The sequence below is a fragment of the Urocampus carinirostris genome, chromosome 4, assembly GCF_059441175.1.
Source record: "Urocampus carinirostris isolate Australia breed hairy pipefish chromosome 4, RoL_Ucar_1.0, whole genome shotgun sequence".
Taxonomy (NCBI): Eukaryota; Metazoa; Chordata; class Actinopteri; order Syngnathiformes; family Syngnathidae; genus Urocampus; species Urocampus carinirostris.
The window spans coordinates 40,016,701-40,038,600 of record NC_142352.1 but is presented as its reverse complement, the minus strand read 5'-3'; the positions used below and the strand labels follow the sequence as shown (position 1 = coordinate 40,038,600).

General features: G+C 39.6%; 1 protein-coding gene across 4 annotated transcripts in view; it reads left to right on the top strand.

The window, feature by feature from the left end:
* The first annotated feature begins 6,361 nt into the window (after window positions 1-6,361).
* cgnl1 (cingulin-like 1) overlaps window positions 6,362-21,900 on the top strand; it is a 53,354-nt gene continuing 37,815 nt past the window's right edge. For 3 of the 4 annotated variants that reach the window (XR_015850340.1, XM_088334526.1, XM_088334528.1), the window contains exons 1-3: window positions 6,362-6,523; window positions 15,256-16,856; window positions 19,160-19,254. Coding sequence is in view for 3 of the 4 variants with exons in the window: in XM_088334526.1 (XP_088190652.1) it covers window positions 15,288-16,856; window positions 19,160-19,254 (1,664 nt within the window). In the remaining variant the exon portion in view is untranslated. Of the gene's footprint in view, window positions 6,524-8,824; window positions 8,934-15,255; window positions 16,857-19,159; window positions 19,255-21,900 lie in introns of those variants that run through there. The other variant, XM_088334527.1, reaches the window with a different exon arrangement.

Here is a 21,900-nt window from a genome sequence, read left to right as displayed (position 1 = left end):
CCTGAATTGGTTGGCTATTTTATTTCACCTTGAATAAAGTTGTAGGCTTCCTTTTAAAAGGCTTACATTTTCTTGTCCATGTATCCAATGTTTATGAAAGCTAAGGAGTGATAATGTTTTCATTTGGGATGTAAGTACAGTATAGTGTATGTGTGTATATATATATATATATAATATATATATATATATATATATACGGAGTGAAATATGGGTGTCAATTATTTGAACAAATATTTGATCGACCAATTATACGGATGGGGCTATTTTATTCTTTACCTAACTTTGTCTAGCCTTTTTGAAGCACCACATACGTTTTCATATTATATCAGGAAAACAGATACCTATTTTAAAGGGTTGGGCTACACACAACTTCAACTAAATTCATTTTACCATTTTTGATAGTTCAATATACTTTAAACAAGACACACACACTCTTGGATTTATGAAGTTTTTTATTAATCATCCAGCCATCCATTATCTGCACTGCTTATCCTCAGTAGGGTCGCTGGGGTGCTGGAGCCCATCCCAGCTATCTTCGGGCAGTGGGCAGGGGACACTGTGTGCCCTGCAACTGGCTGGCAACCAGTTCCCGGAGACAGGCAACTCACTCGCTCATTCACACCTTGGGACAATTTGGACTGGTCAATCAACCTGACATGCATGTTTTTGGAATGTGGGAGGAACCCGGAGCGCCTAGAGGTAACCCATGCAAGCATGGGGAGAACACGCAAACTTCGCACAGGAAGACTGGTCGCTGGATTTGATCCCATGACTTTAGAACTGTGCCGTGCACGCGCTAACCACTCATCCACTGGGCTTCCCTTTTACTAATCATCTATAAAAGAAACTTGAATAGAAAACAAAAAAAGAATCTTAAAATTAAACAAAGCAAAAAGGGAGATTTTAACTGGCACCTTTTAGATAAAAACACAACTTTGGCTTAATTATTACTGTAGATATAACTTAAGGCAATTGGTGTTGCTATAATTAGAAAGAAGCCCCTCTTAAAATCACACCATTTAGTACTTAGCACCATGAGATGGACATTGGTCTTAGTCAGATGAAAGTGAAGGCCTCTGCGGTAGAGCGTTGAGGAATCCTCAAGGCTGGAGACCCCGTCAGGACGAGGACCACAGGGTACAGCGTGTCAATTTTGAAAACCATGGTTGTCTGCCGGTGGGTGGAAGCTTTCTTTGAGGTGGCTGGCCAGGTCCAACCGGTTTTGCCGCTGGCTAAGCCGGACAATTCTGGCACACTTGTTGGCCACCTCAGCACTTTTGGGGTTTCTTTGCTTGTTAAGATGGGCCTCTTGTATTTATCCATTTTGTGCACTGCTAATACTCACTAGGGGCACTGGAGCCCATTTCAGCAGGGGACACCCTAAACTGGTTGTCAGCCGGTCGCAGGGCACACGGAGAAATACAACCACTAACGCGCTCATTCACTCCTAGGGACAATCCAGACAGGCCATTTAACCTGACATGCATGTTTTTGCAATGTGGGAGGAAACCGGAGTGGCCAGAGGAACCCTGCGCAGGCACAGGATCGCCGCACTGTGCGTGCTAACCACACACACACACACACACACACACACACACATATATATATATATATATATATATATATATATATATATATATATATATATATATATATACACACATATGAGTTTTTTTGTCTGTTTGTTTGTGTGTATGTCCACTCAAGAAAAAGGGAAAGGAGTTTAGATATGACCACCATCTTTCACAGGCAGTCAGGTAGGTTACCCTAAACAGTATGTGGAAAAGGCCCAAGAAAACCCGACTCAGCACTTCTGGTTTTGTTGATTCAACATTTTTCCCCAGAAAGACATTCCACTCTCTCAGAACAGAACTGTTGATATTCAATGTATATCAACACCATCTTTTACAGGCAGTCAGGTAGATTTACCGTAAATGAGAAAAAGGCCCAAAAAAACTGACTTAGAAAGTTTTGTTATTTTGACTATGCATTTTTCCCAGAAATACATTTTATTATCCCAGGCCAGAAATAGATAAGTTATCAAACCATTTTTAAGAGGCAGTCAGGTACATTAGGTTACCCGAAATGTGAAATAAATGCCCAAAAAATGTTGACTCTGCATATTTGGTATTTTTGATACTGGGAATTTTAGTATTGATCTGATCCAAGTAAATTTATTGGAGTATCTATCAATACAGATAGGATACCAATACTTTTGGTTTGGAAATGTCATGATCAATGAATAATTGAACCCTCCCCCTTGAGTTAGTTTTTGTTTACAATAAAAATAGCACAAACATTTTAGACACTAAAACTGTTTCATTTATTCATAAACTACAATTCAAACTATTTCATTTAAAAAACAAAACTTAAAATATTTCTATTGAAACTGTTCCAGAACAAAAGCCAAGAGAGTCGAAATGTAAAACACAAATATAACAATATCAAACATGTCAACTGCACCTTCCATTTCACAATACTTAATAAGATAAAAGTCGATTAGTGCTAATAGTGTAACCAATACAATCTATAATCTTTAACTGTTTATAAAATTAAAACACTTTTACCACAACAACTGTTACAGTGCAAAGGTCAAGAGAGTCGAACAAAAAAATAGCAATATAAGGAACAAGCCCTTGGCTCTGTTGAGATTGTGACAACGGATTTACAGATTTTTGTTCAGGAACCGTTACATGTTTACATTTTTGTTTGCAGTCTGTTGCTCTCTGTAGGGTGAGAGAGAGAGAGAACTGACCGATAACGGATAATGGATAATGAATAACGAAGATAGAACAATAACCCTTAAAAACCCCAAAACCCCCATCTACATAGGGAAGCAGCACTTTGAGGAAATTGGTGGAGGGGTGAAGTATCAAACCCAGGACAGAAGTATCGATCCAATCCAAACACTTGCTTAGTATCGATAACCTCAATATTTGGTTCGATCAGCCTACCCATACTGGGCATTAGTAGAACATTTCGATGGGTAGGAATACATTTTAGAACACGGTGTTTTACAATATTGTTAATTAATACAGGTACATTACATGTTGTTTTGTTTTCAGCATTCCTAATCGAAAAGATGGATGCAACTGGAAAGGTTATCAAAGAGGCCAAAAAAAAAACTGAAAGCAAAGTAAACCCGTTAGGTAATGATCATTTTCCAGATGCGAGCTGCCCTCGCGTTCTCCGAGGTTCTGCTAGATGATCCCACAGCTGCTCTCTCTCTCCTGAGCGCAGCAATGCCCGCAGGACTCTATGTTTCCTCCTCAGTATGTTTTCTGAAGGAAAATGTGACATTGTTAGATCGGAAGGGTTATGAGCAGGACCACCGTGTCTACTGCTTGGCTTAATCTCACAGGCAAAAGCCTAAAAAGTCCTTGGCTCGTGTCCCTCTAAACGGACCGGGAAGTCTGCAGACTCTTGAGTGCAATGGTTTTCATTACCTCGAATGTGTATGGATTACTGTGATTTGTGGGCTAAGCAACAAGTTACTGCTTGTCCTGTTTGTGTAGTATGACTCACAAAACTAAAAAGACACTGTATTATATTTGACCATTAGATATTGCTGTATTGTGTAGTGCAACCAAAATGAGTGCTACGAAGCACAAAGAAAAATACAAACTGCGGAGACTCAAAGTGAACAAACTGCACAATTCTTCTTTTTTTTGCCCAGCCTTTCAGAATGTTTTTGCGTTTGGGGGATACCCTTCCCAGGGATATGGCAGACAACCAGGTCAGCTCCCTGTCAGCTTTGAGTTAGTTGAATATCTGGTGAATCATATTTGTTTGTGTGATTAAACTTTCAGAATGGTCAGAGAAAGAGAACTTTCATGTGAAACTCGACAGCCAATCCTTTATAAATACCATGTGAGAAGTTCCCAAGACACTGAAGAACCAAGCAAAAAGTGCATACGTCTCTAGTTTGAAAAACAGACAAATTACGTGTCATCAACAAGCAGTTTTGTCAATTAGTAAACCGAAAAATACACCAGCGTCAACATCTACAGTGAGGATGTGACTCCGAGATGCTGGTCTTCAAGGGAGAATAGCAAGGAAAAAGTAACAACTGAGATTTGCCAATTAAAGGAAAATAATACAGGCAAAAAAACAGACATTGGACAACGCATTTTATGAATCAAATTGTTACTTCTTCTTGGTGTGGACACACAGAGAGGATGGATGAGGAGGGAATGTTGAAGAGGATCTACAGAGCATAAATAAATGCAAAGAGACCAAGAGGAAGGCCGCGATTGACGTGGATTGGATGTGTGTGTTAAGAGTGCACTGGAGGAAAGCTCTCTAAAGATGTGGAAGCTAGATCTCTTGTTGGTGATAGGAATGAGTGGAGAGGTGTTGTGAAAGGATAGTGGGATGTTTGGACATTTTCCTAAGGGATGGGCAGGGCACCTGTATGATGCGGCAGGGGTAAACCAGTGAAAGCTGTCGAGTGTGTTGTGTCACCCTGACCCGAGTGGCATGGCCGCTTTGTTGTGTCCAGTTTCATCTGCAAGGACGAAAGCATGACCAACTTGGGTGCCGAGGTGCTTAACTTGTTTGGGTGTTTGGGCATTTGGGTTGGCCATGTTCAATTTTTAGTGTTTTTTTCCACTTTTTCCTTTTTTTCTTTCCTTTGTTTTTGTGTATGTGTTTGTCTTGCTGTCGGTCAACCCTCTAGGGCAGCGGTGGTGAACACGTGGCTCTAGAGTCGCATGCGGCTCTTGGCCAATAAGAATGCGGCTCTTTGCCTCATCATATTTTCTATATACTGTGGCTCTTTGCCACGTTTCATGTTTAGTTTTTTTTGTGTGTATTGAGGGTGGACACTTTCCTTGAAATCAACACAAGAACAATACTTGTTGTATTGTAAGGAGAGGAGTGTGTTATGAGAAATAATATGTTTTTAATTCTGTGTGTTTGTGTGTGTCTATCTGTCATGGCATGTCAGTGCGTGGTGTGGCTCTTTGATTCTCACAGTTAAAAATGTCGGCTCTTTGTGTCAAACTTGTTCGCCACCCCTGCTCTAGGGGGATATGACCAGGGTGGATAGATAGGTAGTTACTTCTTCTTGTAAAACACACAATTGTCTAGGTGAACCTAAACTCTAAAACGCTAGTGTCTATTTTAAACCTATATATCAATTTTGAAATTTTCAAACGAAAAAAAAAACACTCATCCCAAGACGCCCTCACATTAAAATGGAGTCTTTTGCATCAGAAACGTATGAATATCATCTTGAAAATGAATGCCATCAAGTGTGGTGGGTAATAAACCCCATTAAAAAAAACATCTTCGATCATTTAAATGTTCCCTTTGTAATATTCATAATTAAACACATGACTAATAACCTATTGTTATAGTTAGAATTGTCTTTGTTGGTTTTAATAACAACAACGTAGTGAACATTGTTTACGACGAGATTAAACGTGGCACTCCAGGATAAACACGAAATAAAGACTTAAAGGAGAAACAAGATAAAAAGTATGTTAGGATAAATACGCAAAAATATTTACAAGATGGTGCTTGGAGACTGGACAAATTGTGGGAGCATCAGAACAATAGTGCGAAGAAGATGAAGCCTACACTATCGTTCAGAAGTTTGGGGTCACACAAACACAATCATGTTTTCCATGAAAAGTCACACTTTTGATTTATCAAAAGAGTTGCAAACTAAATAGAAACTATAGTATTACTAAGTAAGTAACTATCACATAATATAAACTATAGAAACGTTCCTTCAGACACTGATTTTGTCAAAGAATCTAAGCGACCCTAAACTTGTAATCGGTAGTCTAGTACAATAACATTTGATTATGAGGATTTTGATAATTAAAAAAAAAAGAAAGAAAACGTTTTCAGATTTATATTATGACAATAGGTAGGCTACGTATTCATTGTTTTATTGACATTATGAACGGGTATTGCATGCATCAGATGACTTTTACTTTCCAGCAGATGGCGCTCTAGAATTTAAAAACTTGCAGAACCTCCTCTAAAACTTTCATGCGTCATCAAGGGGGATTGATTTTAATTTATTTAATAGGTAAAATGTATTTTTGTTGTGCAATCACTCGGAAATAATTCAACTTGGATGTATGATTTGTTTTAGCGATGTTGACTTTGGTTAATTTTGGTGTGTGTCTTTTTTAATGTTTATTTTTTTATCATTATTTTGAGGGATCTATAAGATATGCACCTCGTGTTTTCCATTGTTAACAGTCACCAAGTTTGAAGAATTTGGTTTGGTAAGATCGGTTTAGTCTGCAGCGGTGCTCCTCGACTACATCGGCCTGTTTCAGGACCCTGGTGGGCGGGTAAGTGCGCTTGGTTCAGCGGGCGGGGTGGGACTGAGTGGGGGCTGTGAGGCGTCCTCCTCCTTTCCAAAGCGTCTCCCTCAGTGAAGTAGCGCTACGGTTAATAAGTTGACAAAACTAGGCCTGGCCACTTTGCGAGCTAAATTCATATTTTTCAAATATTATTAAACATTTTAGGCGGAGAGTGGACCGACGAACAAGTGCTACTGGTGAGTTGCTTACTCCTTCTAGCGATGTTCGGACGCGTCTGTTGTTTTGTGAGCGACCAAACTCAACAAGTGGCATTTTTAGCAGCTTTTAAAGACTTTTGGGACGTTCGTGTCATTTCTGAAACAAGTAAAAAAACATTTTGGTGCCCGAATACTTAAGAATCACCTGTTGCACCGAGTAGCAACGTGAACGTACTCTATCCCCAAAGTGAATTCTCGTTGCGTAAATAGCTGCCTACTAATACATTGACTCAAAAGTGCTACTTTTGTTATTAACGTCACCGGTGGTTCGAAAGACTGCGCTGGGAAGTAACGAAGTACAAATACTTAATTACTGAGGTACGTGTACTCGAGTACGTTTGCCAACTTCTAAGTTTCTAAATGAGGTTACATAAGTTTTTGATGTGTGTAAATCCCTGTTGACTGTGGTTTCAAGTGATTTGGATCAACTTTCTTTTCATGATCTCTTTTGTTTTCTTCTTGCGGGCTTAGCAGGTTATCAACATGGTCAGGCATTCTCGCACTTCAGAAGTAATTACCGAGGAAAGATCAAAATGGGCTCGGTCGGATCAAAAGTGCGGATTTGACATCTTGACCCCCTGGAGATTTCACTGTGTACGTCTATAAATACATCCAAAGCTTGAAAGTTGTTTTTGTACCTAATAAGTAGCCCTCCAACCCTTTCCATTGATCGTTCCCTTAGTTCGAGAAGTACTGTACAGTGAATTTCAGGCTAGACAGCTCACCTGATTATAAGCCGCTCCCAGTACATTTTTAAAGGAAAAACAATATGTACATACATAAGCCGCACTTGGCAGAACAGGAGGGGGACCCAGATGCGTAATGTTTTCACACAAGCTTTATTTTACGGGAATGGGGCAGTCATGCGCGTGAACACTAACGCAAATGATTCGGCGATTGCTGGGCGGAAGAAGTAAGACTGAAGTCCGGATAGGAAAAACAATTAGCCAGAGGCCGACGAGATCGATACCAGATACACGAGCAGATACCGGACAGGATGGGGTCGATACAGAACGGGGTCGATACAGGACAGGACAGACAGGATCGATACCAGATACACGAGCAGATACCGGACAGGTTGGGGTCGATACCGGACAGAACGGGGTTGATACAGGACAGGACAGACAGGATCGATACCAGACACACGAGCAGATACTGGACAGACGGGATCGATACAGGACGGGACGGACAGGATCCATACCAGATACTGGAAACTGGAGTCAGATATCAAACAGGACTAGATAAACGGGATCGATACCGGACTGGATTCACAAGCAGGATACCGGACAGAGTCAAAACACACATCTTGCGGGTGCAGAGATTTGTTGACGGACTGACAAGGGGTGAGTGAGAGCACTGAGCTTAAATAGGAGGGAAGCCAATCAGCCAACGAGCCGCAGCTGGAGCCAAACGGGCGGGGCCAAGTGAGGGTAATGGGCAACCGTGACACCTGGTTATAAGCTGTATGTGCCCAAATTCAAACATGAGATATTCACAAAGACGGTCCACGGAAAGTTTTAATAATATATGATACCTTTTGATAAACAACTACGTGTCTGTACGATTGGAATAAACTCTTGGGATTCAAGATATGATGACCATTTCAAAATATACTTATTAGATAAATAAGACACCCAAAAACTATAAAGTCTGCGTAACTCACCATTACGTCCCCTGTCCGTCTTCGATTTTTTTGATGTCCGCGAAAATTGCTTTGTTTCATCAAGGATTATCTATAGAATACAACAACCGTGCAAACTATTTACTTCAAAACACACGATATACAGTAATCCCTCGGTTATCGCGGTTAATGGGGACCGAAACCACCGCGAAAAGTGAAAATCCGCGAAGTAGCGACGCCCCTTCAAAAATGGTTTAAAAAGAATTTTTTTAAAAAAAATGTTTTATTTTATTATTATTATTATTTTTTAGACCTGCGAAGCTCTGAACCCGCAATAGTGGAGCCACAAAGTAGTGACACCCCTTCAAAAATGCTTAAAAATTAAAAAAAAAAAAATTGCATAAGACACAGGGTTTAAAGCTTGTGTCAAAATTTACGGCTAATAGCCCGGAATTTGTATTATACACCGAGCCAACCCTGTACCTCATTAAAATCCAGGTGCGCGCCATGCAGTTTACAGCTAGCCATTTCAACTCCTGTCTGATTTAGTGATGTGTCGTTGGCAAATTAACTGGCTCCTGGTACTGAAACATCTCATTTTAATTGTTAGGACTCAGGTAAAAGGAGAGGTGGTGAGAGCCAGTGATTGGCCCCTATCACCTCTCTTCCACCTAGTTCTCTGGTTCCGACAGCGATGTTGCAGTCCACTTGAGGAGCCAGCAACGGTGACTGTGCCAGAGGGGGTTGGGACTGAAAGGCGCGTGACAGGTAAAGCCTGTCTTTTGGAACAACATCAAAGTTAAACCAGACTGTATAAACAGAGACAAAGAAGTACAATGGCAGGTGGATAACAAAAAAATGTCAGCAAGAGAGAAGCTTGGACGGTCTCGAACATAATGATTGACGTTTTAGGCACGACCTGGCCTAAAATTAAGATCGGGTCAGACTTGGGCTTGGGCTAAAGATCCTACCTCTATGCTGAAAGTGGCGAACACAACCTTGCTCGCTTCTGAGTTGTCTGATCTTTGGCTATTGAATCAACACAACTATATATTTTCTTTGCCAGCTCTTAAAGTTTAATGATTTTTTTTGCACAATCACTTGTGTGAATTACCGCCCCCAAGCCAATCATAGTTTGTGAAACCCGCTGGCATTCGCTCAGACACTAACTTGCAATCCGATTGACTCAACCGTCAACTATTTTGAGGACTGATGTTATGGTACGCGGCTTTCAGGATTTTTTGTAAAGGCATCTGGGTAGATTTCTGTGCCTTGCAACAACTAATGGGCTGGAATGTGATTGGTTAAATCATCTCTAGAAGCAGTGCAACCAGGGAGAAGCAATGGAAGGAAGCTGACGGACAAGTCGGAATTATTTAATAGGCATTGATGGACGAAACATAATTAGCATCACGTGATTCAGATATTTTTAGGCCAGCAGAGAAGGAGTTGCAGGCTCTGACGGCCCACCACTGTTAAAATCACACTATGACAACAGAAAGGTTTAAATTGAATATGACAAATATCGGTTATTTTAGGTCACATGTCAGAATCTGGTCTCTTAAAGGGTTTTCTTTTTTAAACAGGAAAATCAAATCAACAAGATTTGTCATTAAGGTTCTGCAGTTTGTTAATAAATCATTTGTGTGTCTGAGGCAGGGGTGTCAAAAGTCAAACGGATGGAAGGCCAAATCAAAAATTAATCCACAAGCCAAAGGTTGGACTGATCAAATGTGGAACATTTTTAAATTGACGCATATAGTAAACTTTAGTGAACTTTATTGAACCTACTAAAAATTGACCTCATACATTCCAATATCTCATCTCATCTCATTAGCTGCACCGCTTATCCTCAGTAGGGTTGCGGGGGTGCTGGAGCCCATCCCAGCAATCATCGGGCAGTGGGCAGGGGACACCCTGAACTGGTTGCCAGCCAATCGCAGGGCACACAGGGACAGACAACTCGCTCGCTCATTCACACTTAGGGACAATTTGGACCGGCCAATCCACCTGAAATGCATGTCTTTGGAATGTGGGAGGAAACCGGAGTGCCCGGAGGAAACCCACGCAAGCACGGGGAGAACATACAAACTCCGCACAGTATGTCCCGTAGCTGGATTTGAACCCACACAGGAGGTTCCCAAGACCTTAGAACTGTGCCGCACATGCGCTAACCACTGCGCCGCCGTGCTGCCCACATTCCAATATGATTAGGAAAATAAAGCAATATATTCTTATGGCTCAGTTAGTAAATTTATTGTCAACAGGCACAAAAGACAAATTTTCTTGATGAAAAAATCCACTTTGTAAAAACTTCAAATAAAAGAAACCAGTATTATTCCAGCACCATCAGTATCTTATGTTTTTTATTTTAGCAAAATAAGCCTAAAATCACATCAAATAAAACAATAGTAGCAATTCCCTATCATTTACTTAACTACTATAAAATAAAGTGCAAGGAAAAGTAACAAGCAGTGAAAACAAATATTCAACAATTCCAGGTTTATGATGCAAAAATAAATCAAGATCTTCTCAAGAGCCGGAGAAAACCTTGGGGTCCGGATGTGTTCCGCGGGCCTCGACTTTTACATGGGTCATTGGGATTTTCTAGGAAAACAATTTTCTAACTGGCATGATATTTTGGTGGCTGACTGAACCTATTTTTAACCCTACTTTAAATAATAACAACTTGATTATACCGCATTACTAACATAGTAACAATATAATAATAACATGATTTGTCATTGATCATGAGATTGAACCTTCCTGTGTGGAGTTTACATGTTCTCCCCGTGCTTGCTTGGGTTTCCTTCGGGCACTCCAGTTTCCTCCCACATTCCAAAAACATGCATGTCAGGTTAATTGGCCGGTCCAAATTGTCCCTAGGTGTGAATGAGCGAGTGAGTCTGTCCCTGTGTGCCCTGCGACTGGCTGGCAACCAGTTCACGGTGTTCCCTCCCCACTGTCCGAGGATAGCTTGGATGGGCTCCAGCACCCCCGCGACCCTACTGAGGATGAGCGGTGCCGATAATGGATGGATGGATGGATGTAAAACTGGTTGCCATTTGCGCCAATAAGTAACAAAAAACTCAAAACATGCACAAGCTTTGGCCCTTTTGTGATTCGCTTTACAATGCCTGTTTTAGATGATGAATTTTCATTGAAATTAAGGTGGTAAACTGTAATAATTATTCAATAAAGATTATATTAATAACTCATTAGGCCAGTCACATATGGATTATGTGACCCGTGTTTTTGTTTTTTTTCAGTTTATGCATCTCACTGGTGAAATGTGGGAGTTATAAAAATATGTGGTTATTGCCAGACAGTACTGAAACAGTGATTTGTGTTATACAACAAAGACACTTTAGATTTGAATTTGTAGGGTAGGGGATGAATTATGTCACAGAACCTAGCCTTTTTCTTTCGATCTTCTGGAAATAATTTTGTTATTTTCGAGTAAAATCCAACACGATATAAGGATATATTTTTGAAAACAAATATTTTTAAAATGTTGCAGGTTACTTAACTGAATATGTCAAGCTGTCCAGCTTTTTAGATCAAGTTTTCAAAATTGAAAAATAGCAAGGAGTTAAAATTTAATTTTTTTCACCTGGCTAGGTGATTGCTACAGGTTGGGTGCTGTTTACAAGTTCCTCATGTGTAATTGCCAACAATCTAATCATTGGAATCATTGAGATGATATAGTACGATACATAGTACAGACTGCATTATTTTACAGTAAGGCTTACATTTCTGTAAAATAGTGCATGCCATTTTAAAGAATGTTCTCTTCTGTCAATTTCTACTCGAGGACTGTTTAAGCACAAATAAGTTAAATTAATCTAATTGGATATTTAGAAGATGTCGAGAAACCAAAAGTCAACTATGCAGAAAGGCTGCACAACATTTGTGGTAGAACAAAATTAACTTAAATGTTTTCACTTGTATTCGCTTTTCATGTCAGGAGCTGCCCAACATCATTGCTGTCAACATGGCGCTGTTGGCGTTATCGCTGCAGCAGTTGTTGTGCCCATTGTTCTCTCATCACTTTCTCTACTGCTAACTTCCCAAAATCCTGTTTTCTTTCTTCAGCCTTTTCCTGTATTCTGTTTGTTCTCGTTAAAATACTGACAGAGGAAAGCAAAAAAGCCAAAGTTCTTGCAAGGTTTCTTCTTTGGGGGGAGTTTTTCCCCGTTCTTCTATTCTTGCTCATTCAGAAATTAGTTTGCTATGCATAGATGTGTGTGTGTGTGTCCTGAGATGTTCAATATCAAGGTTTACAGTAAACACCGTATGGCTGCCGTCTTGCTACATTTATTTCAAAAGGGTGTCGGTTGAACATTTGGCTGTCCTGGCTTGATGATGTATCCTGCTTTGGTCTTTGTTGCTATTCTTATCAGAGTCCTCTTCCAGGCCCATCTCAGCTTGTCTTTATATTGTTGCATCAGGTAACTGGGACATTATCAGCAAGGCAAACAGGAACTTACTGAAAGCCCATTGTCCTCAATAACACATGGTGCCTGCTGATGGCTTTGTCTCTTGTAGCCTTCCCGCCGTGAAGATTTCTTCACAACAACCTTTCGTGTTTGTACACTGGTTGATTTATTGCTTCTTCTACTGCTCATTTGTCAATGTTTTAAAACATGTCTATTATTGTAAATGAGAAGTAGAAAGCTGTTGTTTAGGGTCCAATTTACCCTCAAGTGACTGTATGCTGTGATATTTGTCTTTTGATCAGTATTATCTTATTTGGTTCATGCCTGATAAACAATTGTTTTACCATACCAAATGTGTTGGTCACAAACCTGCAAAGCTTTTATGTAAGTGAACCTTGTCGGACATGATTCAGGGTCTGTTAAGGCGGACTGATTTTGAGCCAAAATAAAATCTCAGATTCGATTTAATTTTACGTTTGTTTCCTCTGGTTTTTTTTTGCCCCTACTTTATAAGGGCAGTAAGTAAAATAAGACACAAAAATCACAATTCTAAGTATTTCACATGAAAAATTCAATGTTCTGAGAGAATAGATGATTACCTATGGTAACTGGTAAAACATTTATTTAGCCTTAAGTAGTAATTTTTCACTTTTCCATACAACAATATTGCTAATAGATAGTAAAGAATAAATTGATTTCCATTTTCAAATGGTCGTTTTGTTGGTGAATTTTTGTTTCTGCAATGTTAGCTGCTAATGCTAGCTGATTTGCTGGCACTACATGTGTTAAATCCAGGTCAGCGACTGCAAGAAACTTTAAACATATTGGCCACCAAAGTTGCAGTTGTTTCAATTAAATAAAGCATTATATTGCGCAATAGCTACATAAACTCGCAAGGGGAAAGCTACAGAGGTCCACAGCGTTAAATATAAATTGCATAAAGAGGGGGAATAGATCTTGTCATTTTATTAAAATTGTCTGTAGTTAAAAAAACAAAAAACAAAACTTAGGCCTAGTTCTAGGTTGATGTTCTGCTTAGGGCTGCACGTTTAAAAAAAACAAAAACAAAAAAAACCTAATTGTGATTTTTCAGACCAGTATTGCGATTTCAATGCGATTTTTTTTTTTTTTTTTTCCTTATTACATTTTCTGTGCTTATTTTGTTTTTGTTAACACTCAACCATATTGAAATGCTAAACCTAGAGAAAACAGCACCATGTTCTGACGAGCTTTGTTAGGTTTGCTTTCTTTTGACCATTTTTTACTTTGCAATTCCTCAATTGATAGAAGTACCTAACCACCGATGAAATGCACTCGACAGCCCTTCAAGATTATTAAAATAGTGGTCTAGAAAATTTTCAAAATAAAACATCACAAAATAACATACCAATTATTTATTTTGACATGTCTTCATAACCAAAGCCAACCTCTAACAAAAATAACATTTGAAAGAAGGAAATAATGAACTCTTAAAAAAAATTAATAACATTTGAAAAAAGGAAATAATGAACTCTTAAAAAGAACCAATAACATTTGTAAAAAGGAAATAATGAATTCTTAAAAAAAATCAATAACATTCGCACAGTATAAAAGATAAATTGTACGCACTTAAAAAAACACACCAACGTACACAACAACAACAACAAGAAATTGTGCACAATATAAAAAGGTAAACATTTGACCCTAAAAATATTCAATTCAAACCCACCATTCCTGCTAACTTATTAACACTACTGCTACAACTATTTATTACTCTTATAACATTTTATGTCTTAACTTGCATAAATAAAAAGTGTTACCTCTAATTGATAATGCAGTTTTGGGGTTGGACACTATTTGACATTTTTAGCTTGAGTCATTTCTTTGTGCCTTTGCGAATTTTTTTTGTACGGCGTGAAGGTCGCAAATGCTGCTATGCTGGAGGTTTGTTTACCTCTCAGTCCAATTGTAGATTCACCTTCTTCGTCTTTTACTTGTAATTCTTTTTACATGCTGTGTATTGTAGTATGTAATCATTTTTAAGGTGCTGGTACAAAATACTAGTGTTTCCTCTGGTCCTAGCGACTACAAGAAAGCAAATTCTGCAACGGGCGTTTTCTTCTGTTCCACGTCTGCTTCGTCAAAACCAAAAAAGGTCCAAACAAGTGATGTACCGCCGTACTTCGGTCCAAGCTCTGTTTCCTTCTTGTTTGTTGACTCTGGGACTATGTTTACGGATTCCGCAATGACGACTCAATAAGCTTACATGGTGGGTGTGGCATAGTGTGGCGCTTGCAAACTTTGAATCGCTTTTATTGGCTAGTGCAGTTACTAAAACTTGCCTCTAATTGGCCGGCGCTTTAAGATTTCGAACAGTAACAACTGTGGTTGGCCAAAACTCCATCACTCACTACAAAACCTTGAAAAAAACGCAGTTATTTGCGGTTTCACTACCGCACTACGTCACATCGCTTGGTTAATTGTGCAGCCCTAGTTCTGCGTGTCTTGAGTATTTTGGTCACTCATACTATACCCAAAAGTAATGAAAACTGGAATGATATTATATAGCCAAGCTTCTTTAGTGTCCGACTGTTACGTAGGAAAAAAAAGAGTTCAATAAGTTATAGGATGTCTTTTTTCTTACTAATGGACTTTTTCATTAATTCCTCCAGGAAGAGGGATTTATTTTCCTTCTGCATTCCTGATGGAGTCCTACAAAGTGACTGGCATTCCCACTAGTCTACCACAGCGGGGCTACACCCAACCATCTCGCTCTTCTAGGCCCCACAGCAATGGCACTTATGGTCTGAGCATCCGTGTCCAGGGTATAGATGGACATCCATATGTAGTTCTAAACAACCAGGACAGTGGTCCTCAATCATTTGACCCCAACACTAATGGCTATATTGAGACAGAAAGCTCTTTCATTGAGAACTACCATGAGTATGATTTTCGAGGGGACAAGGAAGGTGGACTCAATAGTCCCTTTGGGGAGTATAGGTCTCAGAAGATGATGCAGTACGCCATGTCTGAGAATGTCTCTGCAGATGCGCAAGATAGGAAAGCACAAACCCTTCTGAATTTTCAGAGGCATCCTGAAATCCTGCAGCCCTATGATCCAGAAACTAACTCTATGAACTTCCAGAGTCAATCTCAAAGGCCCCTTTCTCTTGCTGAGACTAAAACTCAGTCTTCATCCACATTTTCTGCACCATCCCGCAACCGGTCTGCTAGCCTTGATCGGAACAAAGCACCTGCACAATCGATCAAAAGTCAATCTTCGTCTTCAAGCTTGACTGAGGCCTCATCCCTGAAACCAAAATTACCCCTCCAGTCTTTAGGTCCAGCCCAGCATTCTCAACTGCAAAGCAAACCGCAAGTGGCCCAGCCTCAATTCAAACCCAGTCTTAGCGATCCGAGTCCACTTGAGTCCAAGCTGACTCTCAAAAGTAATACCCAAGCGTCTGCAGTTTCAAGTACCATGAGTGACCTAAACAAAACAAAATGCAAATCTCCCATCTCAGTAAGCAGTGCCAACTCCAGCCTTGATCGCAAACGCCGCGAGCCGGATATCCTCCTGTTGAGGAGGTCTGACTCCAGTGGACCCGTCCTTCAGGCATCTTCTCGCTCTCGACACTCCTCCTCACCCTCCACCTCCAAGCTCCATGGCGATGAAAACATGGATATTCTATACGCAGACACCATCAACCGTCATGAAAACCGCCGCTATATCCCTTTCGTCCCCGGGTCGGGCCGAGATATTGACACCGGATCCATTCCCGGGGTCGATGAGCTCATTGACAAGTTTGATGGCAAAGAAGGCACCCACCATCGGCGGGGCAGGGCTGGACGAAGGAACCGAATAAATCCTGAGGACAGGAAAAGATCTCACAGCGTGGATAGCGCCTTGGGCCGCATGGAAGGCTACAGCCCTCTAGAAGAATCGAGCCGTCATCATGGCACTTCAATGGAGCATGTCCTGCGGCCCTCGCAGCTCCGGCTGAACAGGACAGCCGGCAATCAGGATGCCTGGTTCATGCTCAATTCTAAGCCAATGTCCCGTGCCACTAGTGCTCCTGGATCACCCCAGAGCACCTTGTCTACAGGTGTAGGCCACATCCAGGGATATCAAAAACCCCAAAACGTTTCCACAACTGTCACGCTCAAGAATAAAGACTGCACTGACATTGGGTCTTCTGCAGGCAAGCTGTCAACGTCTTTATCCAAGTCCATAACTGTTGGCAAAAAAGCAAGCACAGACAAAGATGTACAGGTAATTTATGAGGGCGCCATAACATAAACCTTTGCGCTTGTCCTTTTGCAAATTGTTGCTATTGTCTTTTTGTTGTAAAGTGTAGCAAAACCAATCATGAAATAAAACGCAACGATTGAAATAGTAAGGAAACAAATTATTATTTTATAATTCTGTCCATTGGATTTCAATCTGACAAACCAGAAACAAAACATTATTTGTAGTTGCCATTATATTAAACAATTATCGTTTACTAGTTTATCCCTTATCATATTTGCAAACCTTGGTGGAACCATTTACTTTCATATAAATTGATTTGATTAAGACCCAAAAAACGGTCAATAATGGTAAATGGTCTGCATTTATATACCGCTTTTAAAGTGAAGAGCTCTCAAAGCGCTTTACAATGTGCGTCACACTTACCCATTCACACACACACTCAATGACAATAAACGCAATTCAATTTGATGATAGTCTCTAAAAATAGCACTTGTGTGGGCAAATCAATGTTAAGGATTTTTGAGTAGAAAATATGGATTCTATTTTATCTCGACCGACCACCATAGGCGGTGCTTTAAGCACTGAATGTTAAGCCTCGCGCACACCTTTTGGCAACCGTGTGGGGAATTTGGCGTTTGCGGCTTTGGCTGCAAAACGCTAACGGCACCGTGCCTGCCCTTACGCACCTGACGCCATTTTCAGCGGCGCGGTTTTCCGCTCTCCTCCAAGTTGTTTACGTCACCTATTTTCGAATTTTGTGACCATTCGAAATAGCTTTCACCATATAGTTAGATAGCGTTTAAGAATACAGTATTTACTAATGTGCCGAAAGAAAAGGCGAATGAGGGCTGTATCGCAAAAAATGCGATGCTGAGGCAACACGGTTCACGAAAGAAACTGCTTTAAGAGCCTGCTCTTGGAAGTGAACTACGGGAGCTGGCTACCCACCAATAAAGAGCTGGTTCCCTTCGAGACCCTTTTTTTCTTTTGTGCTTGGTCGCAATTAATTTTTTTTCAGGTATTCCGTGTGGTTGACTTTAAATTTTCAAATTTAGAAAAGGTTACATTTGTTTTGTATTCTATCTTTTTTTTGTAGATTTATGAGTATTTCAATTTATGTTTCCTGTGTTTTCAGTGTTAATGTTTTATATAAAAATATTAAGTTTATTATTGTATTTCATGGTTCATTTAGTTTTGCAGTGAATACTTTTAATCAACATTTTGCTGTGTGTTTGTCAGACATTCTAAGTTGCTATAATTTAAGATTTTTTTTAGTATATACTGGTTCGAAATTTAAATCAGTTAAAAGTTTACTGTAGTGTGAAAAAAGGAACCTATTATAATTTAGTTGAATAAAGATTTAAAAAATATATTATTTTTGTGCATAATGTTACTATTATTACCTTAACTACTATTATTATTGGTAATATTGGTAATATACCGTTGACAGGGACCCTCAAAAACCTGTAATTTTTCTTTTATATTTTTAGTGTTTTGTTTCTTTTTTTCCTAGCTTTTTCCCTTTTCTTCTTCTTTTATCTATCATGCTTATTTTTAATGTATTTATTTTTCTTTCGTTTCTTATTTTGTCTCTCCCCCATTTTTAAATCATTCAGTGCATAATGTTACGTAATGATTGGTAATACAGTATATGGATGAAAGCAACAAGAACAATTTGAAGAGCCGCTTTGGGGCCGATGAGCCGGCTCTTTTTAGTGAGTTGAGTCGAAAAGCCGGTTCTCCTAAGAGTCGGAATTCCCATCACTACAACGGACCATTTGTGTCCTCGAGTAAACTCCGGTCAAAGACGTCACAGTGGTGTTCCGTATTTGGAACACTTACGGCAAGTGGCGATTTACTTGCTCTCCCGCAAACATGAAGGATTTGGCGACTCAGTGCTAAAAGCATCAAACATGTTTGATACTCTTTGCCTTTGGCGACATGCCGTTTTCTTCCAAAAAGTGCCTGCGCACACCTGACACCAGAAGCAATGGCAATTGCCAGTGGCGTCGCACGCGGTTGGCATGAGGTGTGTGCATATTGAACTGCATATTTTGACCCATACCACAAATTACAAACCTATCATTCCACTCATTTTCCAGGCTTGCTATTGCGCTGGCCACATGGTTTCCTAGAATCAAACACAAGATCAAAAAATGAAGACGGAAACACAGACTGATACAAATAAAAAGGCTTTACTTAATTTGAATCAATGGCTGTTATGATGATATGTTGTTGTAGTTAATGGATTCCTGCTGTAGTAAACCAGTTTGACCTCTCTGTCATCACGTTCAGACGATTCTCTCATTTCCTGTCCCATTCAGGCTACTCCAGATCTCCTGAAAGGTCAGCAGGAGCTTTCACAACAAACACACGAAGAGACAGCAAAACAAATTCTCTTCAATTACCTTAAAGATGGGTGAGTTCGTTTTGATTTACTACCAATTTTGATGGATGAGTTATGCAATAAAATACATAATAGCTTGATTCTTTTCAATCTGTATTGGACCACAAAATGATTCTATTGTTCCTAAGTTAGCACATTTGAAGTCATGCATCATGTAGGGAGGAGTGCTTCAGTGGGAGTTGGTGGATATTTTTTAAGATCAGAGCATGACTGTTGATGATAAAAGTGATGGAATGTGTTCGTTTTCCCACCCAGCAAAATGTTCCAGCTGTGTGGATATTTTTTTTCAAACTCTTACTTTGCCTCAGTGTTTTCTCAGCGCTTTAGACTAAATCAAGCGGCTAAGCGTTGTGTGTGTGTAATCTGACACGTCTCAACTGCAAAGGGAGGAAAGCTTATAAGGTAAAGGTGAAACTGAGGAAGATGAAAAAATGAAATTTCATAAATATTCAGTGTTTCGCATAGAATTTTGTGAGACCCTCGTGGGTGGACAGTCTAGGAGGGTTCAGCGGAATGCTTCCCAAAAAGAAACTTGTCGTTTCTAATTCAAATACATTGGTACATTTTTAGAGCAAGAAGCTAGACTTATGATGAACGTGTGCCCTTGTAAACTATTAAATCATAAATTCACTAGTTCTCAACGGCACACCCACTAAGTATGGTAAATGACACAGGATTTTAATACAAAAAACATTAGCTCTTCATCTAATACAGCTAAAAATAACTAGTGTTTTTCTGATGCTGATGCTGTAATGTTTTAAGGTATCGTCTCAGCGAGCAAACGGACCAAATCAAATATGTGAGTTTTTAATGTAATTAAATGATATACGGTACTCATATCGGTGAGTTGGTAAATTACAGTATTAAATATCAGTACTTCTGCTTTTGTGATTGCTACTGTAACAGGATCCTGGTTCTTCTTCATGGTTTCCAGTAGGTTATTGTAAAATGAAACTTATTATCTCCAGTTTATGAGACTCTGGTGGGATGAATTAAACCGTGGTGGCCGCCAGAATCTTCCTATGTATGGTAAACATTGATTCTTTGCTACTTCAAATATACATCTGCTATGTGTTTTTTTCGTATTCTGTGAGAGGCTTTAGATGAAAGACGGTAAATGATGGCAGCTTGCAGGAACTGTTGAGGGTTGATACACGTTTTCAAGTCTTTAGTGCAAGTGGTCATGCAGAAAAAGGACAGGAAACTGTTTGGGCGTGTAGGGGATACAGGTCAGGAGTCACAGGACGACAAAGGACAAAAAACACAGATGGAAGTGCTGTGATTGCAAATGAGCTACATTCTCAAGGCCGCAAAGACAAACATGGACCAAGAGTCGTGGGATGAGTAATTGAAGTCATCTGTGTCAGAAGAACGCATGTATTGAGAATGTTACAGTGTCACTGACTTCATGTAAAGGAATAAAATATCGATGTTGTCATTAAAACATTGCACAACATCAGATTTATTGATCCTAATGCTTTTCATTCCATTGAGAAATGGCTAATCCTAACTGCACCAAACGGGAAGTTTTTTAGCTCAGAATTACAGATAAGCAGACACAAAATATGATTGGAAAGAAGTGTGATGGATTGCCTATTTCTGGATTTGTAAAAAAAAAATATCCAGGAAAAAAAAGTCTGACGGTACATCGTCTTGCTGGGAGCGACTGCAAAATTAAGTACTTTTTTCAAAATGTCACACGAATCAAGAGAAGCTATTTAACGATCTTACTTCTACTAAAACAACCATTCTTACTTTTCAGGGCTGCAATATCTTGCCAAATAATTCCATTACAAAAACAAATTCTCTTTCCGAAGGTTTGCAGGGATCATTTTACCACACACTCTTGTTATTGCAGTCCCATGCACCAATCCTGTCAAAACAAGTTGGTGCTGAGGCAAAAATGCATTTTGACTCTGCTGGCAGTGACTGAGTAAACACACTCAATGCTATTGAAGGCTCAAGACGCAAAAATCCAGTTCAAGTAGCCTGGCAATCAATGAGGTACTTAGACTCACAGCCTTTTTAGGATCTCAATAAATATGATGCTGCAGCAATAAAACCATTACTTAGCTGTGTACATATTTAAAGAAGCTGCAAGGATTTTGGAACTTTTTTACATGCTTCACCCATCTTCTGTTTCATAATTGCAGCCTCATTAGCTCATTCATGATGCCCGTGCAAGTATGTGCATTTTTTAGACGTACTCAAATAAATTCTTATTTTTTTCATCTTCTCGATGGTTTGAGTTGTCGTTTGGACTGTACTTGAAGAAAGCCTCTTGTTTTCACAATTTGAATGCTATACTAACAAACACTAAAAAATAAAATGCCAGAACAAGCGTGATGTCACCCTCCTACCAACTGTCTTCCGCTCCGGAGAGCTTTGCTAAAAGTAAGATAAAAGCAGGCCGTGTAGGAACATAAAGCATAAGGGCTCTTTGAATTCAGTTGGGCATTGGTAAGATTCAGATTCAGATTCAGATCTACTTTATTGTCATTCTAGTACACGTGTATACAGAACGAAATGTCGATGCATCTGACCCCCACAGTTTCCTTGAATGTACAGATATAAATAATGTTGTATTGTATTTTGGCTACGTATAGTATTTTACCATAGTGCCGATAGTGCAAGAAGAGTAGCAAACCAGATGCGCAA